Genomic DNA, 19,086 nt, shown 5'->3' with positions numbered 1-19,086 from the left:
AACTGTAAACAAACCCTAAAGAAAGCAAAAACAAAAACTGAGAGAAACCAAAGTTGACAGATCTGCTCATCCCTAACCCCAGAGCAGAAGCTTCATTGGGGCACTAGCCAGCCTTGCCTGACACCATCCACAGATCATTTTTGGTTTGCCACCACTTAAGGCCGATTTGAAGTGGCTACTAGGCTTACCCCAACCTACCCATCTTACCTCCTGTTTGTGGACGGCTAACATTTCCCTGTGGTCACAAGAACAGGCCTCCAGTTTCTCCAAGAACAAGAACCACCAGGTTGCTGCACTCCATGCCCCCTCCCCTCCCCCAGGATTAATGGGAGTCATCCTCATAAGGTGTTGTGCAAACGATTATAATAATAAAACTAATTTCACAAAGTCATAACTTCACCCTGCTTGTCTGATGGCCTCTCTCAGCTGCTGTGCAAACACAAGTCATCTGTTGACAAGCACCCAGTGCGGTCAGCTTGGACCCACCCTTCTTCCAGCGAGTGAATAAGTGGTACACAAGAGCATTTTATAAGGATGAGAGGGAATCCCTTTGATCTTCTCCTGACTTCCTGGTGCCGCGTCAAATTAAACCCAGTTTTGGTTTCTTACCTCAGAATTTGTTCCTCCTCGAAGTCCGATCTTTGTCTCCATTGTGGGCATCCTCTGGATATCCTACTCAATAGTCTTCTTGTTCCTTATTCTCTCTCTCTCTCTCTCTCTCTCTCTCTCTCTCTCTCTCTCTCTCTCTCTCACACACACACACACACACACACACACACACAGACATGGCTAGAGATGCAAAACAAATATGTTTTAATCCAGTCAAAATCAGCTAAACTGCACACATGACAGGCACCATGGTCTCAAAAGCTACACCGCAAGTAGTGGTGTTAGGCTTAGAAAAGTGATGGCAGAGTGATTAAGGTAGCCATGTTTCCTACTTTACAGAGGGACAGTCCTCTCTTTGACGGGCTGCCATGCATATGTGCATTTTATGGAAATCTATGCCACCTTTTGCCATTTTTGACTACTGTGCATGCACTTGCCCCAATCTGAGCTCTTCACTAGTGGTTGCATCAAGTAAAACCACCCAGCTCCCGGTGTTCCCACTGAGGTAACCTCTCCCTCCTCTAACTGCTCGAAGCCAGCCTTGATTCTAGGGCACCATTAAAAGGCAACAAGTGGCCCAGGGCTATTTTTGTCAACAGAGATGAAAACCGTGTGGATTTTCTACCTCAGGGAATATATGGGAAGCTGCCTGATACCGAATCAGACCATCGGCCCATGGAGCACTGTCTACACTGACCAGCAGTGGACCTCCTGTGTCTCAAGTAGGAGTCCCAGCCCCACCTGGAGAGGCCAGGGATTGAACCCAAGGCCTTCTACATGCAAGGCAGATACCCTATGGCTCATCTCTATGTTGGCCCATCTCAAAATCCCCTGCGGGTTGGAGAGAGTGTTTCCAACCATATCTTGGCTTGCATCCACACAAAAAATACAAGGGCTGAGCCAAAATTTGTGAGAGGCTTTTTCAATAAATATTTTACCCACGGTGAAACATCCAACATTGGGAATTGCTTAGGAAAAGCTACGCAAACAATAGTGAAAAGTGCCCCCATCTTCTCCAATCATTTAGTGCTTTCCCCAGCAAGGGAAGTGGCCAGAATACCATTGGGACATCTAGTTTGTCACTGTGGAAGCAAGATGCTGGATTAGATAGGACTTTGGTCTGATCCAGCAGGGCTCTTCTTAGAGGAAAGATGGCATATGTGTCAGACTTTGTTTCATTTTATGGAATTTTTATTGCATATTTTGTATGCTGTCACCCTTGTACTGTAAATAGCTTCGGACTTCTTTTCAGTAATACATAGATACAACAAATAAATTGAATTGGCAATATACTGCATTGAGCTCTTCTAAATTTACTCTTCTAAATTTATTTCTTGCTCTTTTAACCTGCTGTTGTAATTTCACTTTCCATTATGTAGATATGCTGCATCAGAAATGATTTCCACCCCCTTTTTAAAAAATTTTAAAAGCCAGATATAAATCCTTATCAAGAGTGCTTCCTGACAGCGACTTGATTTGGAAACAGGCAGCTGAGATATCACAAATAGGCCATTTGGCATTCCTTTATTGATCTTATTTTCCCTGGAAAGAGGTAAATGCAGATTAAATGGCAGGGTGGAGTTCCATTTTTATACCAACATTGTGTGGACCCTGGGAAAAAAACATTGCATACCTAAGGAGCACCGCTCCCAATCCAACAACCACCTGGAATTAACCAAAATAAATGAGTTACAGATAGGTAGCCGTGTTGGTCTGCCATAGTCAAAACAAAACAAAATCCTTCCAGTAGCACCTTAAACTTAACTTAACTTAGTTGGTCTTTAAGGTGCTACTGGAAGGAATTTTTTTTGTTTCAAAATAAATGAATAATACATATTATAATTATGCATTATAATCTGCCAAAAGAATAATTTTGGCAGAAACTTAAAGAGCTCCAAGCAGGCCACCATTCAACAGGTGTAGCTCTCCGTCCCAACATAGGAACCATACATACAGAACCTCTACCCTCCTCAGCAGGGGATTAGCGGGTTGTGTCCAACTAATTTTTACTCAGCCGCCCTCATAAAATGGTATTAGTCATGTTCATTAATTCCAATGGGTCTTCTCCGAGTAGGACGGGATAAAAACCCTTCGCCACCCAGTTCTTCCCATGCATAACTCTGCTCCAGCCCTCCCTCCAACTTGCCTGGACTTGCCCCGACTGAGGCCTTTTTGCTCATCCGTTGCAATGACTTGGGCAGCATTATGAAATCCTCACCACAGGAGATGTTAACAGCAAAGGTAGAAAAACACATCAAGCGCATAATGCGTTTCCCTTTTAATAGCTTTCACTGGGGAAGCGTTGGCGAGGGATGAAAGCTGTTCAGGGCAAGACGGATGCTGGGTGGAAAGGAACTTCAAAAGAAAACCCTGCCACGTCGGGCGCATTGCGAGGTTTGACACTGCTCTCCGGCAGCAAGAGACCCTCCCTGTGGAGAAAGGCGAGCTGTTGTAACCATCCTGACACGCAGCCAACTGCTCGCCTCTTGGTTATAAAACCAGAACAAGGCTGGGCAAGCATGTGTGCCGGAGCCCTCAGGATCTGCTCGGAAGTCACTTTCCCACCCACAAGTGGGCACTGAAAGGGAGGGCTTGCCCACCCCCAAGAACCAGGCCCATCTTTCCAGAATCCTCTGCTCTAGGCAGGGGGGCAGAAGGAACTGGCAGTTGGGCTTTCCATTGGGATGGAAGCAGGCTCCATTCCACTCTGTTTGTTGCATGCAGCGTGGTTTCTGTTCCACTGTAGTTCACCTTCTACCAAGACATGTTATTTGTCTCAATGTCCGCTGTGGCGAAATTATATAATCATGTATAGTCTGTTGCCATTCCCTCATTTGTTTCAGTGCAAAGGAAATACAATGCAAATGGTGTGTTGGGCATAATCAATTCCGTATCATTTGCAGACTGAAAGCAACAACAGTGAATGCAGATCATATTTTGCTGGGTTCATTTCCAGTTGGGACGTGTGAGAAATAAGCGAACATCACTGCTGGGCAGTTGACCTTTGGGTCCCTTCCAACTCTACAATTCTATGATCGGCACTTTCTGCCCCAGTTTCTGTTTCCATTAGAATTCTCCCACCCGCCCCCCACCAACTGCCCCTCCAGAATCATGATGGCAGCCCTTACATGAATGGGAAGATTTCCCATATCCCTGCTCTCCTTCCACCAGCAGCAACAGCAGCTGCCACCACGTAAGGTTTTGTTTTGTTTTTAAGGGGCAGGAAAACTGTTGTACCCTTCTGCACTCCCGCCATCCTCAGGAACATGGCAGGCTCTGACTTTGCTTCAAAACTGGCTGCAAAAAATTGAGCTGGTTTGTGGGTGGGTAAATGTTTTGGCTTGTCAAGCCTAATTATGAATCAAGTCAGGCCCCAGGGGTACAACCATCATGACACACAGCCGAGACGACATTTGCCAAACTAATTTCTGTTTTGTTTTCAAAGGTGACAAACTCTTCCACCAGCTACCAGTCTTGCAGCTATGGGTGCAGTGGGGAAAACCAATCTAGCCTTGCTAAGTTGCCTGAATTTCCCATACCAGCCCTTCCAATCAACATAGAGGGAGGTGGCTGTTTTCTTTCACCATTGTCACCTCAGGACCAATGCCTGGGCAAAATGTGCTAGGCCAAGATGGAACCAGGACAAAACGCCTGGCAGGTTGTGGCCCCAAGGGCCCAAGACAAGCCCCATGTTTAGAGGGACATATTTTTCCGTTCAAACTCCACCATCCAAATCCTGTAAGTTCAGTCATGTCATCCAGAGCAGAGTCTCATGGAACATGAAACCCTCTCTCTGGGAATCCCCATCCTGCAGGATCTCCACAAAGCCCCTCTACACCTCCATATACAGATGAGACACATATATCCCCCAACTCTTTAGGCTGCAGGGCCAAGAAGCCAGAGAAAACTGTCCCTGTCTCCCAGAGTTGCACCATTCTTGCTTCAAAGAGCAATCTACCTTCCATCAGAGCCTTGGTTTAGCAAAATCCTTGTTTTGAAAAAAACAACTCTGATGATGCCCCACCAAGCCCTCTGCCTGGAGCACCAAAGATGTGGAGATGTCATTTGGGATTCTCCTTTTTGAAGTTCCTTTGCTTGATCTTTGTCTTGAAACCAGTTTATTCATCTGTGTGTCCAGTGGTAAGAACACAAGCCTCCCATCAAAAGGATCATGAGTTTGCCTTTTCTCCATCCTTGGAAAACTTCCAGCATCAGAAGGGAGTGGTTGGCAAGACACACACACACACACACAGAGTGAGAGTGTGTGTGTTAGTTAAAAGCACTGCCAGTTTGCCCTTTGTTTCTTTCTGCTCTGTGAACCCCCCTTTTTGGGAGTCAGGGCATTGCTGATATGGGCTGCGATCAAGTAGTGAAGGGTCCTGGTCACAGGCATTTTTGCACCTTGGGCAACTTGTAAAATATAAGAGCAGATTATCAGACCAATCCTCACTTCCCTTCCAGCATCCTACAGTGCCCAATCCAACACCTCTGGGAAGACCACAAGCAGGACATGAGTGCAATAGCCATCCATCACTAAGCAACTAAGCAACTGATATGCAGGGGTAGAAGCTGGAGGCTGCATACAGCCATCATGGATGTAACCACTTAATAAGGCTTATTTACCTAGGCTTGGCTTAATTCCCTTTTAAAGTCATCTATGCTATCACCTATGGATCAAGAGAGTGGCACAGTCAGGTACTAAAATGTGATCATGTATGAGGGGGGCATATGTGCTATCCTATATACTGGGGTTGGTTAACCTGTGGCCTTCCAAATGTTGAGAAGTGTGTCCCAGCATGCTAGGTGTTCATCTTAAGTCATAGTTAACATAAAACAGGGTTTAATCCTCAGTGCAACGTGTCAAGCGGACCATTGGCCCAAGGTCACCCATGAGAGCTTGCTTCATCAGGACTATGAAGGTGTTTTATCAAAGCCTGCATAGCAACACAGCATATCTAAAAAGGCTGATGGAAGATCTAGAAAGAGGGTCACGGTTTCTGGTCTTCCCCATTCAACAGATTGGCTTTGAAATGGTGTTCGGATGAGGTTCTAAAGTAACAGGTATGAAGAACCACTTCAAAAGGTGCCCAGAAAGCCACAACCCTCGAGAAAGTGCATCTCAGACGTGGCTCTCTCTCCCCTCCCTTCAATTATGTGCCAGTTTCAGAACAGTTTTCTGTTGAAAACCTGGAGCCTGTGATGAAAGAACCTTCTTAAAACAGCTGCGTTCCAGGCCTGCTTCAGGGTTTATACTGCGGCAAAGGGTGCAACAGCTTTCTTCCCTCCTGCAGTTTCCAGCAACTAGTATTCAGAAGCGTACCATCTCTCACCACAGAGGCAGAGCATAGCTATCACAGCTAGCAGTCACTGGTAGCTTTATCATCCAGGCATTTGTCTAATCCTCTTTTAAAGCCATCCAAGCTGGTGACCACCGCTGCATCTTCTGGCAGCAAATTCCATAGTTTAGGTGCTGCGTGGAAGTGAAGTACGGCTTCTTTCACTTTTCTGCTGGCAAAATAGGCAGCCTTCACAGATGTGATTCCCTACAGACTCAATTACTTTTACCAGTAGTGAATTTATTCCCGGAGCAGTGACCCTTCTGTAGCCAAAACGTCACCACGCAGGCACAAGAGGAAAGCTTCAGTAGCCTCAGGGCAACCCCAAGGTTTGCAGAAATACAACATACATGTCACTTTGAGATTCCTATCAGCTGCTGGATTAAAATATCCCCCTTGAGAAACTAAAGGTGTTTCCTTACAGCAAGTCAGTACTGTCAACACTGACTGGCAGCAGCTACCCAGGATTTTAGCTAAGGGTTTCCCAGCCTTACCTGGAGATATCAGGGATTGAACCTGAGACCTTCTGCAAACAAAGCAGGTGCTCTTCCCTGGACACTGTATATGTGTTTTCGAAAGATGGTGGAGGGAGACACCTACAGGACAAATGAAAGCCTAGCACCAGTTGCAAGAGGAGTTTCCCCAATCCTGCTGTTCACATTGTGCCTGGATAACTCACTTGCAGGAGAGAGACTGTGTTGGACCACCAAGAAGAGCATTTCTCCATCTGCCCCACCCTCTTGTAGGATTTACTCCTGCTCTTTGTGGCATATCTGTGGGGACTGCCCCCTACATTTGGCAGGAACATGAATGTATTTGGATTTTTTGTTTTTTACTTAATTTTGATATGTCAAGGTTTTGTTGTCTTGATTTTGTGGGTATGCATCATCCTTTGTGAGCCACCTTGGGGGCCATTTTTTTTGCTATAAAGCAGCATAGAGATAAATTCTTAGCTAATGTGCAAGTTTCTTGGCTGTTCTCTGAGCAAACAGCTTCCTTCAAAATGTTCATTTCAAATTCAACTTCCAAGTCAATCTCATAAATTTCCCACATCTGAAGCTCAAATTCAAAAGCTAGCAAAACAGATGTAGGAACCTAAGAAGCTACCATATATCAACGCAGGCCCCCTTTGGGTCCATCTAGCTTGGTATTGCCCAAATCAGTGTTTCTCATACTTGGTCCTCCAGCTGCTGCTGGGACTAAGACTCCCATCATCCCTGACCACTGGTCCTGAAAGCTAGGTATGATGGGAGTTGTAGTCCAACAACAGTAGAGACCAACCTTCCACCCTCCAGATGTTGCTGACGCCAACAGCCATCAGCCCCAGCCTGTGTGGCCAATGGCCAGGGATGGTGGGAGTTGTAGTCCAGCGATATCTGTAGGGAATCACATCTGTTGGTGATGGGAAAGACCTCTCTTGAGCTGAGGCACTGCAAAGCTACAGTCAGTCGGAGTAATGTCTACAGTCATTCCGTGGTCAGGGCTGATGAGAGCTGGAATCCAGCAACATCTAGAAGGCACTAGGTTAGAGAAAGGTGGATTACACTGCCGAGTAGCATCTCTCTAGGGTTTCAGACGGGAGTCCTTCCCATTTTAGGATTTAACCTGGGACCTTCTGCATGCAAGGCATGCCCTCTACCCCCTGAGCTATAGCCCCTGCCTCAGAAATCCAGAGAAGAAATAGCCAATATCATATTAAGTGAAAAATATAAATTTTATTTTTTAAAACAGCTGCCAGCAGTTTGCCAGTATACCTGTAAAAGATATTCCAGAAAAGTGAAAAGAGAAGCATATTACAATATATCATAAGAGATTCCAGGTATCTCTGTACAAACTCCAAATCAATGCCCTGCCCATTCTGGGAATCTGTGCCCCCGCCCACCCAGATACAACAGTTGAGCAGATAAAACAGGATGATATATATTTTTAAAATACGGTTTGCTCAGAACAACCTTTTCAGGTATGTTCAAAAGGATAAGAAGGAACTTGACTGTATCTAAGCAATTGTGGTTTCAACATGGGATAAAACGTCTACTGTTAGTCACAGCTGGGAGGGGACAGTTATTCATTTTTAGAATGAAGAGTTGATTTAGCATTGCCTCTTAAAGCAACATTTCATAGAAAGGCAGGTAGGCAGGTGAGTGATAACCAAGGTTCCACAACCCCACCCCCCAAAGAATATACATGCTTCAAGCACTAGGGAATGAAGCCAGACCTCAGCTTTCATGTGTAGCCCCCCACTACACATAACACTTAGTATGAATTAGAACACCTTTGTGTGTTACATTTAGACACTGGTAGGCCCTAGAATGGCCAGATTTCTAAACTGGTTGCTCTTTGTCACTGTTAATATTTGCACATAGCTCTAGCATAGTAAGATAGGCTAGACCAATTTCTGTGGCCCACGACCTTTAGAGGCTGATAACATAAACAGAACCAATTTGTGCACAAATGCATGTTGAGCCGAGTCCACAGAAAATACTTTTGTTACAGAGGCCTGATATTCAGCTGTGCTGGCTGGGGCTCATGAGAGCTGGAGTCCCACAGGAAGGACTTGACAGAGGTGGGGAACCTGAGGTTTGCTTTCCTAGCCCTCCGTGCCCAGAATGCGGCACATTGGTTCGTGTGCGAGTCAGACAAGTGTAATGATTTCACAAACGCTCTGCACACTTTTGACAAAAGTGTTCCACCTGTTCTCTTTGTTCCTCAAGGCTCTGCCTGCTGAGCAAAAGTGACCTTGTTAAAAAGGCATCTTTTGATATATAAGTCATGCAATTTTAATCCTGTGTGTTGTAGTCACTACAAGTGCTACTCAGAGTAGGCCCACTGAAATGTGAGCCCAAATTAATCATGCCCATACATTTCAAGGGGTCTACTCTGATGGAGCATGACTAACACTGGATATAACCCACAGGTTCTCTTTTTTAAAAAAAATTCTATTTCACTATAAACAAAATAAGCAGAATGGCCAATTATCTTATACAAATGCGACCCAACAGAGAGCATGTGGACAATGCATCATCCAAAACACTGGAATCCATAGTGTCATGACATCAAAGGGCATAGGATGAGGGCAAATGCCTTTTCCTCCTGAATTATGTTTGCAGAAAGGACTTCAGGGCCACTCAACCCTTCTTGTTACTTGTGAAGCAGAATCCAAGCAGCAATCTGCACTCAGAGTAACATTAGATGCAGCCAGCTGGGATGTTCCCCTTCAAGTAGGAGCTGCCTCTCAGAGTGGTCCAAGCCAGCAGGCTCTTTCAATGGCACAACTATCCTGTGGCTAACAATAATACATGCACGTTTCCCCAGACATACCAGTTATGAGATGACTTCAATCATTCTAAATATTAACACTACTGCCTATTTTTAGGGGGAAAGTGAGACAAGCTGTGGCCTTGTTGCTGGACTGCAACTCCCGTAATTCTGACCTTTGACTGTGCCCGCCGGGGCTACTGGGAGCTGGGAATCAAGCATCATCAAGAGGGCCACAGATTCCACCCTCCACCGCCCGGGTTTAGGCAAAGGAGTGATTCCTCAAATGCTCCTAGACTGACAACTAGAATGGGAATATAAAACATCTTTGGCTATAGGAGTGGAAAGACATTTTGGAAGTCACATTAATACAGGAGGAACATTTAAGGAATTGTGACAAGGAGCTGCTCTTGCTCACACTTCTGGTTCTCACGCAACTATCATCCCATGCTCAAAAGTCTGAGGATGGTGGGTTTGGGGAATGTCTGTGAGAATTAAACCTACATTTGCTATTTTGGATGGCTAGAAGCAGAATGTCTGTTAAGAATGCTTATGTAAATAAAAAATATCAATTTTGTAAGAAACTGGCAAGTGGCGAGATCATTAACTCTTCAGTTTTGTGCAGGTTAGGCAAGTTCCCAAACTATAAATACAGTAGGTACAACACATGTCTTTCCGCACTCCCTTCTCTCCAACCTTGGAAGAATAAACGTTAAGTCAAACTTGGGGTTTTCTCTGTCTTCCAGATAGTTAATCTGTATATGAATGCTACCAATTTCATAGGCTAAACAAAGGTCAGCTAACAGGAATTCCTTTCACATTTCTGTTGCAAAAACGTAACTATAAAAAAATTCCCATTTGATGACAGAAGCCCCCCCATCCACAAACACACACCCATCTCTTTATTCATTCAAGAGGAAAACTGAATGCTTTCACCCATGTGAGCTGCTGAAGTTAACCAAATGGTTGATCACTTGCAACCACAAATTATGCACCTTCTCTTGTGGGAGAAACTGCCTCTACTACACACCAAGTGGATAACTGGTCACATGAGAGAACATTTATGCACATCAATATTACTGAGGAAGAGTTCATGCTTCTCTGTAAAATATACTGTACTTCCAAATGACTTCTCTGTTCCAACTTAATAGAATCAAGAGCATAAGATTCAACTGCTGCCTACATTTCAAACCGGAAAGGTTTCGTCAAACAGTACTAAGGCATAATCAGCATCAAATGATAAAGGTTGTCCTGTGCTGCGGTGTAATTTAAAATAAATTGGCAGGCTGCTTCCTCCCTTTTGACTGATACTGTTGGGAGGTGCAGAGTTATTTACTTTCATGACTCATTAAAGGTATGCTTTCAAATAAACACAATCCACCAAGCACCAGTTCCGGGCTAAATGGATCCAGCAACCAGATGGGGAAACAGCAGTTACATAAGAGGTGGTTATGTGGACAGTGACTTGGCAAGAATTTGAGCTAATGGCCCACATCTGACCATCTTTTTCCTCGAATCCCATCTGGTCACACTGGTCATCCTACCTCCTAATCTGAAACTTTACATTTGCCAGGCAAAATGACAACTGGAAGGCAAACAAGTGTGGGCATTAGCAGGACAACTGCCCTATACATAAGATCCACCATGCTGTACAACACAATTCTACCCTTTGGGTACCTTACCCCCCAAATGTGTACAGCAAGCCTATCAACTGACTTAAAGGCAAAATCAGCAAGTAGAGGAGCAGATTTCAGGCCAGTGAAATTAAACATGCTAGAAAAGGTTCCACCTTCTCGTGTTTTGTGTCAAAGCTGCAGGATGCTTTGGGGCCACCCTTAAGCCTAAGACTGGCTTTTGTGAATACTGGCAAAGAGAAAGAAGGCACCACAAAGGCATGTATAACAAATACAACGCTATTATTGAAATCATGTATCTACTTATTGGATCAGATCACAATGTAAGTATGATTCTTAGATTTAAAAGAAGAAAAAACCACAAACCTAAGGCTCTTAACACCAAGTCCCTCACCGAAATGAAATTTTGTACAAAAAAAAGGTTCCCTAATCCTCTTCCATGCCCTCACTTATGCTGAGTAAGCCAGGCTGCAATGCTACAGACATGTACTTGGGAATAAACCACGCCAAACTCAGGGCAACTCGCTTCTGAGCAAGCATGTACAGAGTTGGGCTGCAGAAAGTCTGTTAACAGGAGCCCTTATACGTGCTTTAAAAATGTACACTCCAGTGTAAAAGTTACAAAAGGTATACTGGCAAGACGACTAATGTTGATTGGCTGGAGTAGTCTTTGATGGCATTTAAAATAAATAGAAAGTTTGCTCCATGCCTCAAATCCTTGCCTTGCCTTTTATTAAAGAAAACCCAAGTCAGAAACACAAACCATTTTTGTTTTTACAGTGCTTTTCCTTGGTGCTGTTCTAGAAATACACAACTTGGACCTTGAATGTGTTAATGATTGTGATGTGAAAAAATATAGATCTGGTACATATGCGGCAGTCAGATGTGACTTATTGGAGGGAGAAACAGTTGAAAGAGGGGCTGAGAACTCCACATTCCACACTTACAAACGGCCAAGGAGAAAACCATCAATATGGAATTATGCACGTAAGGCAAAACAGTTGGTATCTAAAGGCCACTTGCACATATTTAAAAATAAAAAATAGTTACTTGCAGGAATCTGACATTAGCACAGTGAGAAGAAAGCACCCCTGGCACCCAACCACAGCATTTCTTGCTAGCAACATAAAAGAGTAGTTACATGTTGAGTAGAAACATCTGGCATATTTAGGCTGCTTGACAGCTCAGGTTTGGAATGATGCTACTTAAGAAATAAATCCCACATATTGACAAGCCTCCTAGTGCCTTAAAAAAAAAGCAACTTGCTATTATGGCCTTAGATTATTGTGCTTCATCCAATAAAGATGTCTTGCTTTTTGATCCAATCAGTTGGAGACTTATGTACTCCCCCCCCCCCCAATGCAAGCATATGCAGTGAACCCTTGTCACCTCCAAGAACACAGTTTATTGGGTTCTTGGTGTCTATGGGTCACAGCTTGTGGTATTTGAACTTGTTGAAATGTGCCTTTTTCCTCATGAGCAGGCATGCTTGCCCAAAGGTTTTGCATGTAGCTCTTTTCGGTGAGGCAGTAAGAGGCTTTGGTGCACTGTTCAGACAGACCAGCAGGTACAGTGTTTCAGGAGAGCTAAGGTATGCAACAGCATCTCAAAAATACATAAATAATCCTTAAATCACACCAAGAAGTGCTTCCTAAACAAATATGAAAATCCCAAGATGCAATTTGAGATTTAAAGGCCACTTTATATAATCAGAAGAAGCAAGTGGTAAAAAACAACAACCTTTCCTTAGGCTGAATCACCTAAATTTGGAGCTGCGGAGGCTGTATTCGCTCTGCAATGAATAAAATTCTGCGCATTAAAATATTCTATCGGAGAAGAACATGCTGAAGCCATCTCCCCAACAAGCCAAGTGTGTGCAGACAAGAGAGAGAAGGTGCCTTCTAATATAGGGAAAGTGTTCAAACTTGCACTCCACTCCCACTACCTGAAATGCTCAATCCAGGAAAAGTTTTACCAGTCGGTTCCTTGGACTATGTAAGATGGCTGTCCTACCTAATTGAGACCCATGATCTGCAGGCCCAGGTAGTAAAAGTAGGGGTCCCACTCAGCAGTTCTGGGCCAGGTTCCAGAATTGCTTCACTGCAACATTAACTGCTGTGCTCAGCTTGCTTATTATAGGATACAAAGCAAGCAAACGGCATAACATTGGTTTGCATTTTTTGAAAGAGAAAAAATACCTGGTCTACCCAATGTAACACTGAATAACTGCAAGTACATGCAAAGTAAATCACTATCTTAAAAAGACAAAAGGGGAGCAGTCTGTTAAAAGAAGCGTTTCGTTATGAAATGTGTGCGAAACACTGCTTATTTAGTGAGTCTCTTAGCTACATCGCTGTAGGCGAATTCAATCTCTTTGTCTCCAGGACAAGTGTTGGTGAATTCATCACGACCATAAGCATTTGTCAGGTATCTCCAAATCCCAGTCATTGTCTTGGGAATATCGAAGTTGCGATACTTTTTGGCCACAACCTAGGAACAAAGAAAGAGAAGAACAGCTGTTTTACAATGTCCAAAGAGAGATGGGACCAGCCCATAATTTTTGTGTTTTGAGACCGCAACCAGAACCACAAAATAGCATCGGACTTGTCTGCATGTAAGAATGAGAGGGGAAGCTGCTTAATACCAAGTCAGATTACTTTCCATCTTGCCTAATACAGGGAAAGGGGTGGGGCTCAGTGGTAAAAGCAGAGGTAGAGTGGTAGATCCCAGGTTCAATCCTAGGCATTTCCATGTAATGCTGGGAGAGACTGAAATCCTGGAAAGCAGCTGCCGATCAGTGTAGGCAATATTGAGATAGATAGGCCAATGATTTGACACAGTGTAAGACAGGGATTGAACCTGCAACCTTCTGCATGCAACTTGCGTTGGGTATGGCCCCTTCCCTGTAAAATGAATAGGAAGCTTAGCATCAGTGGCAACTTGTAGGTGTGCAGGCACCCAACAGAATTCCCCAAAGCCCATTTGCCACTACAGGAAATTATCTCGTTCAGTTGAGTCAAGCGCCAAATGTGTGCACATGTAAACTAGCCCTCAAGGTAGTTCCACCCACCTTGACAATATGTAGTTTGGGCAACAAGTTGCAGTCTGCTAGCGTCATCTCATCACCATCCAGAAACTTGCGGGTGGAAGCTGCGATATCCTCCATGCTGTTCTCATCAATCTCATCAGGGAGAGGTGTATTCAGGTACTCATCCAACTTCTGCAGAGTTTTCAGAAGGCCTCTCTCCAAGGCTGGAAGAGTTAGCCAGTGAAAAAGGAAGAAAGAAATCCAATGGTGCTGGATAAATCAATCACAGTTGAAACCTACGGACCTAACCCCCAATGGAAACAGTGCCAAGCGATCTATGAATCAAGCAAAAAAATGGAGAATCTGTTCACTTGGGGTGCCGTTTAGAATGTGGCCCTAATATGCCCCTGTTGCATATTAGTTCTTAAAGTAACAGCAGAGGGCAGTCTTCACCAACATTTCTCTCCTGCAAGAAAGAGCGCTTTGCCCCGCCTGTTTGAAAGGCCATAAAAAGAATGTAGGGTTGGAGAAGTATTTACATAACTCTGCAAAAAGAGGCTATCAGCAATGCTCCTTCTCTAAGACAATCCAAGCAATGACTTCTAAACTTTAGAATGTCAAAAGAAAGTACTAATGAATCAAAGTAATGAAGGCTTTGTTGCTTCTACAGGCTAGGGCAAACAAGATTTTACACCTTTAAGCTCTGCCTCCACTGAACCCAGGAAGGACTGCAAGATGTAGAAAAAGCAAACCCCAGATCGGATTTCATAGCGGGAGCAATGTGCCATCGAGTAAAGTTGCTCTAACAGCATTGAGATGAATTCCAACTAACCTCTGAACATCTTGCATGGCAATTAAGAGAGAAGCATTGCCCTTAGCCTGGAATGGGAACTATGAGCCATTCTGTGGGACTGTCTGCTTTGGAATTCTCCCATCTACTGCATGCATTCTGTGTTAGTCACAACAGCGTCGTTTCCAGTTTTGAGCCAATGCTGATGTAAGTTTGACTTCAAGACAATGGCTCCCTCCCAGAAACTCCACAGGAGTAGCCTTCTCCCCCCCCCCCCCCCGCCCCAATATCTTCGATGAGTAGGAGAATCCTTGGAGCATTTGGGGCAAAACTCCTCTGGGTGTGCAATACTGCTCCACCTGCTCCAATTCAGAAGAGAAACAGCCATTGGGCATGCAAGCTACAGGACACTACTTGGCAGAACTGTGAAGAAACAGGCCAGCTTATAGTCAAAGCAAATTCATCTGAAACCAAGTGAAGTAGAGAGTCAGTAGAGCATTGCAGTATCCAAAGACTACTCCACAGAATTCTGGAAATTAACCTACTTGGACCTGTGCCTCCATCTTGCCTTCCAACTAATGTCTAGCTATATCTGTTTCCCAAAGCTCAATGCCATCAGGATTTATTTTAGGTAATCATGGCTATGTGTATGCTGCAATTCCATGCAAGTCCAGAAAAGCCACAGAATGAAATACTTGCTGCAAAATTTTAAGAATAATCTCTAATGAAAAATAAGTTTCTAGCCCTTGTGGTTGTGAAGACTTGAGAAGGATTGCCAGTGGGTGGGACTTCAGTGCCCTATACAGCTCCTCCCCCATGACTACAGAAGCGGAATTATGCAGAATAAAACACGCATTTCCGCATGATTTCCACAGATCACAAAATACAGATAGCTAAACTGTAGAATGCTGATCTTCAGCACAGGGCATAAGTGAGCTGGGACTATTTGATATATTCAGGGTTAAAGGTGAGCCTGAGACAATCCTCATCAGTAGCTCAGCCTTGCAAATGACTTAAGCAATAACCTACATGGCCAATCCACCCCTAAGCACAGTATTTTATAGGCCACGAAGGAAAAAAGCAGATAGAAAGTGAGCAGAAACTGTAACAGTGTACAAAAGCCACCAAAAAAATGCACCATGGAAAAGATACTGCTGTCAATATTGTTTCCTTACAATGAGCTGCTGTATGAGGTCCCTGTGGCAAAAGGTCGCCTAGCAACCACAGATTTCTCATTTACTAGCAGGAAACATAATCCAAGGTCTATAGGTCTGTGGATTCAGTTTAAGTGCCATTTTTAGACCACCAAGGGTAGCACACTGTTTGAAAAAATTGGCAGAGCTTTCAGAGAAAATGCCAACGGTAGGTACACCAGGCAATAAAAATTATGAGTATAGAATTTTCCAGCCAACTCACTAATTATTGGTGGGGAGCTGAAGCTAGAAAAATTCCAGATTTTCACAAGTCACATAGGACAGATTTAGGCTAAACTAGGGACTGGGAACCTAGATCCCTTCAGATGTTGTTGGACTCCAGCTCCCTTCATCCCCAGCCACTGGATATGTGGGATGGGGTTGATGGGAGCTGGAGTCCAGCATCATGAAGAGTGTATGTTCGCCACCCCTGAGTTAAAGGAAAGTAGATTTGGCTGGAAAGAGGAAAGATTTCCTAAATGATGGAAAGCTGGCCCTTGGAAAAAGCTGGCTGTGGGTATTCATCATAGCTACATTTTTTTTTCAAAATCTGCTTCCTGGTGTAGATCATAGCATCCCTAAGAACCTCAGCTTTTCTAGTCTAGTGCCTTGCCCACCTCCTACACATGACTACTGCTTAGTGTCTTTCAGATTCCATTGCTCAGCTCTCTCTTTACTATCAGAGGATTGGTCTACTACAGCTTGTGGCACATTAAAGAAACTTGTTTTGGCATGAGCTTTTGTGGACAAGTGTCCACTTCATCCGATGCAATAAATGTTATCTTCACTTGACAAATACACCTGCGTATAAGGCTGTGGACTGTGGGGGCACATGGCCGTGAAAAAACAGAGCAGCAGGAACAGATGCACATGAATACGTAAGACTAAGCAAGCGGGTGCACATATGAACACATTTTACAGCCTACTGAGCTCGTATTTCAGTATTTCCTTCTGTATCTGTGCATATTTGCTTGCAGGCAAACTGAACATTCCTTTTGTGCATCTGATGAAAGGGACCCAAGTACACTTTAAGGCTGTATCACTATAAATCCACTTGTCTTTAAAAAGATGCAACAAGACATTAACCGTCTGAACCAATATTGCAAACGGATGCGCACATGTTCTAGATGACTTATCAAATTATAATCTAGCCAACTTTTTAAAATTCACGATCAATATAAGCCAAAGGGTTGGAAAAAAGATGACCTGCTTCCTCTCTTTTAAGACACACTTTGTGTGATGTGCAACTTTTAACCTACACAAAAGATTGCGAACAAAGGAACTTAGTTATGCAGTAGCAGATTCTATGGAATTGGCTTCTTTGATACTCACTCAGAAGCAGTTCCATGCTTCATGTCTGTACAATTTCACTTTAATGCAGGTTTCCTCTCCACACCCCTAGTCAAATAATAATCCTTGGACAGCAGTTCCAGCAGAAAGAGCCAGCATAAGCCCAATTTATAGCTATCAAGAGCTGGCCAGAGGCACTTATGGTGCAAAATTCAAACAGAAGTCGGAGAGGCAACAACTCCAATTCCATGCATGGATACACAGTCGCTCTCAGAATGCAACAGCGTAAGGGCTGTTAAGCATAAGCAAGGTGGTTGCGCAAACAATGACTCCAATGCTTTTTAGCAGCTTTGGCAATTTTATGATTAACTTTAATGGGCCATTGTTGTCAGCAGAACTTACAAAAATCTCATGAGGCACATGCACACAGCTGGCACATCTTTTAAATGTGAAAAGCCCGGAACTTCAAATCAAGGGATGGAGAGAGGAAACAGCTGGGCCTTTGCTCAAAAGGTGGGAGTCAGTTCCAAGGACCATAATGTATTTTCCAGATGAGTGAAAGACAGAAGCTATGGAAGGACAATCCTTAGGGATAATGACAAAGGAAGCGTATTTGCCCATTTCAAGGATAAAAATTAGGGCTGAGGAAACTCATTGAAATTAATGTCCTTCAGTGGGTCTACTCTGAGTAGGACTAACATTGGCTACAAGCCTTAGCCTTTAAAATAAGAAGCAACTGGCTGCTCATGACTACACAAACTAGGTGTGTCAGTTTTGCTGACTACCTGAGAAAAGGGCCATGTACAAAAACCACAAAGCTCAACATTTCACAGGGTCCTATAGAACTTCATTCATTTCAATAGGGCTTGCACCAGACTATTGTTTTTTGGGGTGGTACCCCATGTATGAATCAAATGAAGTTTACCATTTAGCAGCCTCCAAAGGCACCCAGAATCTGCCACCATGAGATGATATACGCTTCCCTTTGTCTCTGGCTACAAAAGTACACTGACAGAGGTCTCATCCCACCAGGCAAGAGGGGCAGCTTTTACTTGATGCCTCAGACTTGATGCCTCACTATAGAAAGTGTGGACTCCAGCATTGGCCAGACTTAGGAAATTAGAGCTGGGATAGGCTGCATGAGCTATACCTTGTTTGCTTCCAAACATGAGAGCAGAAGGGTTCTGGCCTTGTTCCAGAGCTCACCTGCTGCTCAGAAGTCATAAACAATGCTCTTGAATGCAGTCTCGGCAGGGCAGCCATACAGATGTTGATCCAGTTGCCATTAATGCAGTGGAATCGCCCACTTCAGCCCCTCGAGGTCTAGAACAGGAAAGCCTGTGGCTCTCCAAATGTTGCAGGTTACAAATCCCATCCCTCCTGACTATTGGTTATGCTGGCTGGGGCTGATGGGAATTTGAGTCCAATAATTTCTGGGGGGGCTAGACTTTCCATGCCTGGTCCAGAAGCCTTTAAAAGCTTCACTAAGCCTTTTATTCAAATGCATGCACCAAAACACCAACGGCACTGTCCCCTACTTCATTTCTTTTTATTTTGCTGAAATTCTAGTTAAGAAAAAGATAATTTGAAGTGGACATGTGCCAGGGGGTTAAATTCTGTCTGATTACTGCACGTTCTCTGCTACCAGTCACTTTTTCCTTTGCAGAGTTGTAAACATGCATTTGAAAGCTTATGGTGGCAACCGGGGTGGAAGTGGGAGCAGTAAGGGTAATTTGGAACACAGAAGGCACAGGAAAAAGATTGAGCACCTTCCGCTCCCCACTTCTCTGCTACTACAGAAGCAGTTCTAAGGAAAGATAATCAAGGCTTTGCTGAATGTATTGCAAAACATGACATCAGCTCTTAAGGCAGTCTGTGTTTGGGAGAAACCTCTACTTGGGCAAGCTAAGAAACTGAAGGGGAAGATGGATAGCAAAGAGAGCTAATGCCA

The 19,086-nt window shown here is 44.0% G+C and overlaps 1 protein-coding gene across 1 annotated transcript in view; it reads right to left on the bottom strand.

Annotated features, from left to right (window-relative positions):
- Positions 1 to 7,640: 7,640 nt before the first annotated feature.
- Positions 7,641 to 19,086, bottom strand: part of CLIC4 (chloride intracellular channel 4) — a 47,052-nt gene continuing 35,606 nt past the window's right edge. The window contains exons 5-6 of the mRNA XM_081921535.1: positions 13,905 to 14,086; positions 7,641 to 13,324 (exon numbers count right to left, since the gene is read on the bottom strand). Coding sequence (XP_081777661.1) covers positions 13,160 to 13,324; positions 13,905 to 14,086 — 347 coding nt within the window. The 3' untranslated portion in view covers positions 7,641 to 13,159. The remainder of the gene's footprint in view (positions 13,325 to 13,904; positions 14,087 to 19,086) is intronic.

This window comes from Podarcis melisellensis (genome assembly GCF_964234715.1).
Source record: "Podarcis melisellensis genome assembly, chromosome: 8".
In the NCBI taxonomy this organism is placed as follows: Eukaryota; Metazoa; Chordata; class Lepidosauria; order Squamata; family Lacertidae; genus Podarcis; species Podarcis melisellensis.
Note: the sequence above shows the minus strand (reverse complement) of the source record. Positions and strands in the feature narration are given on the sequence as shown.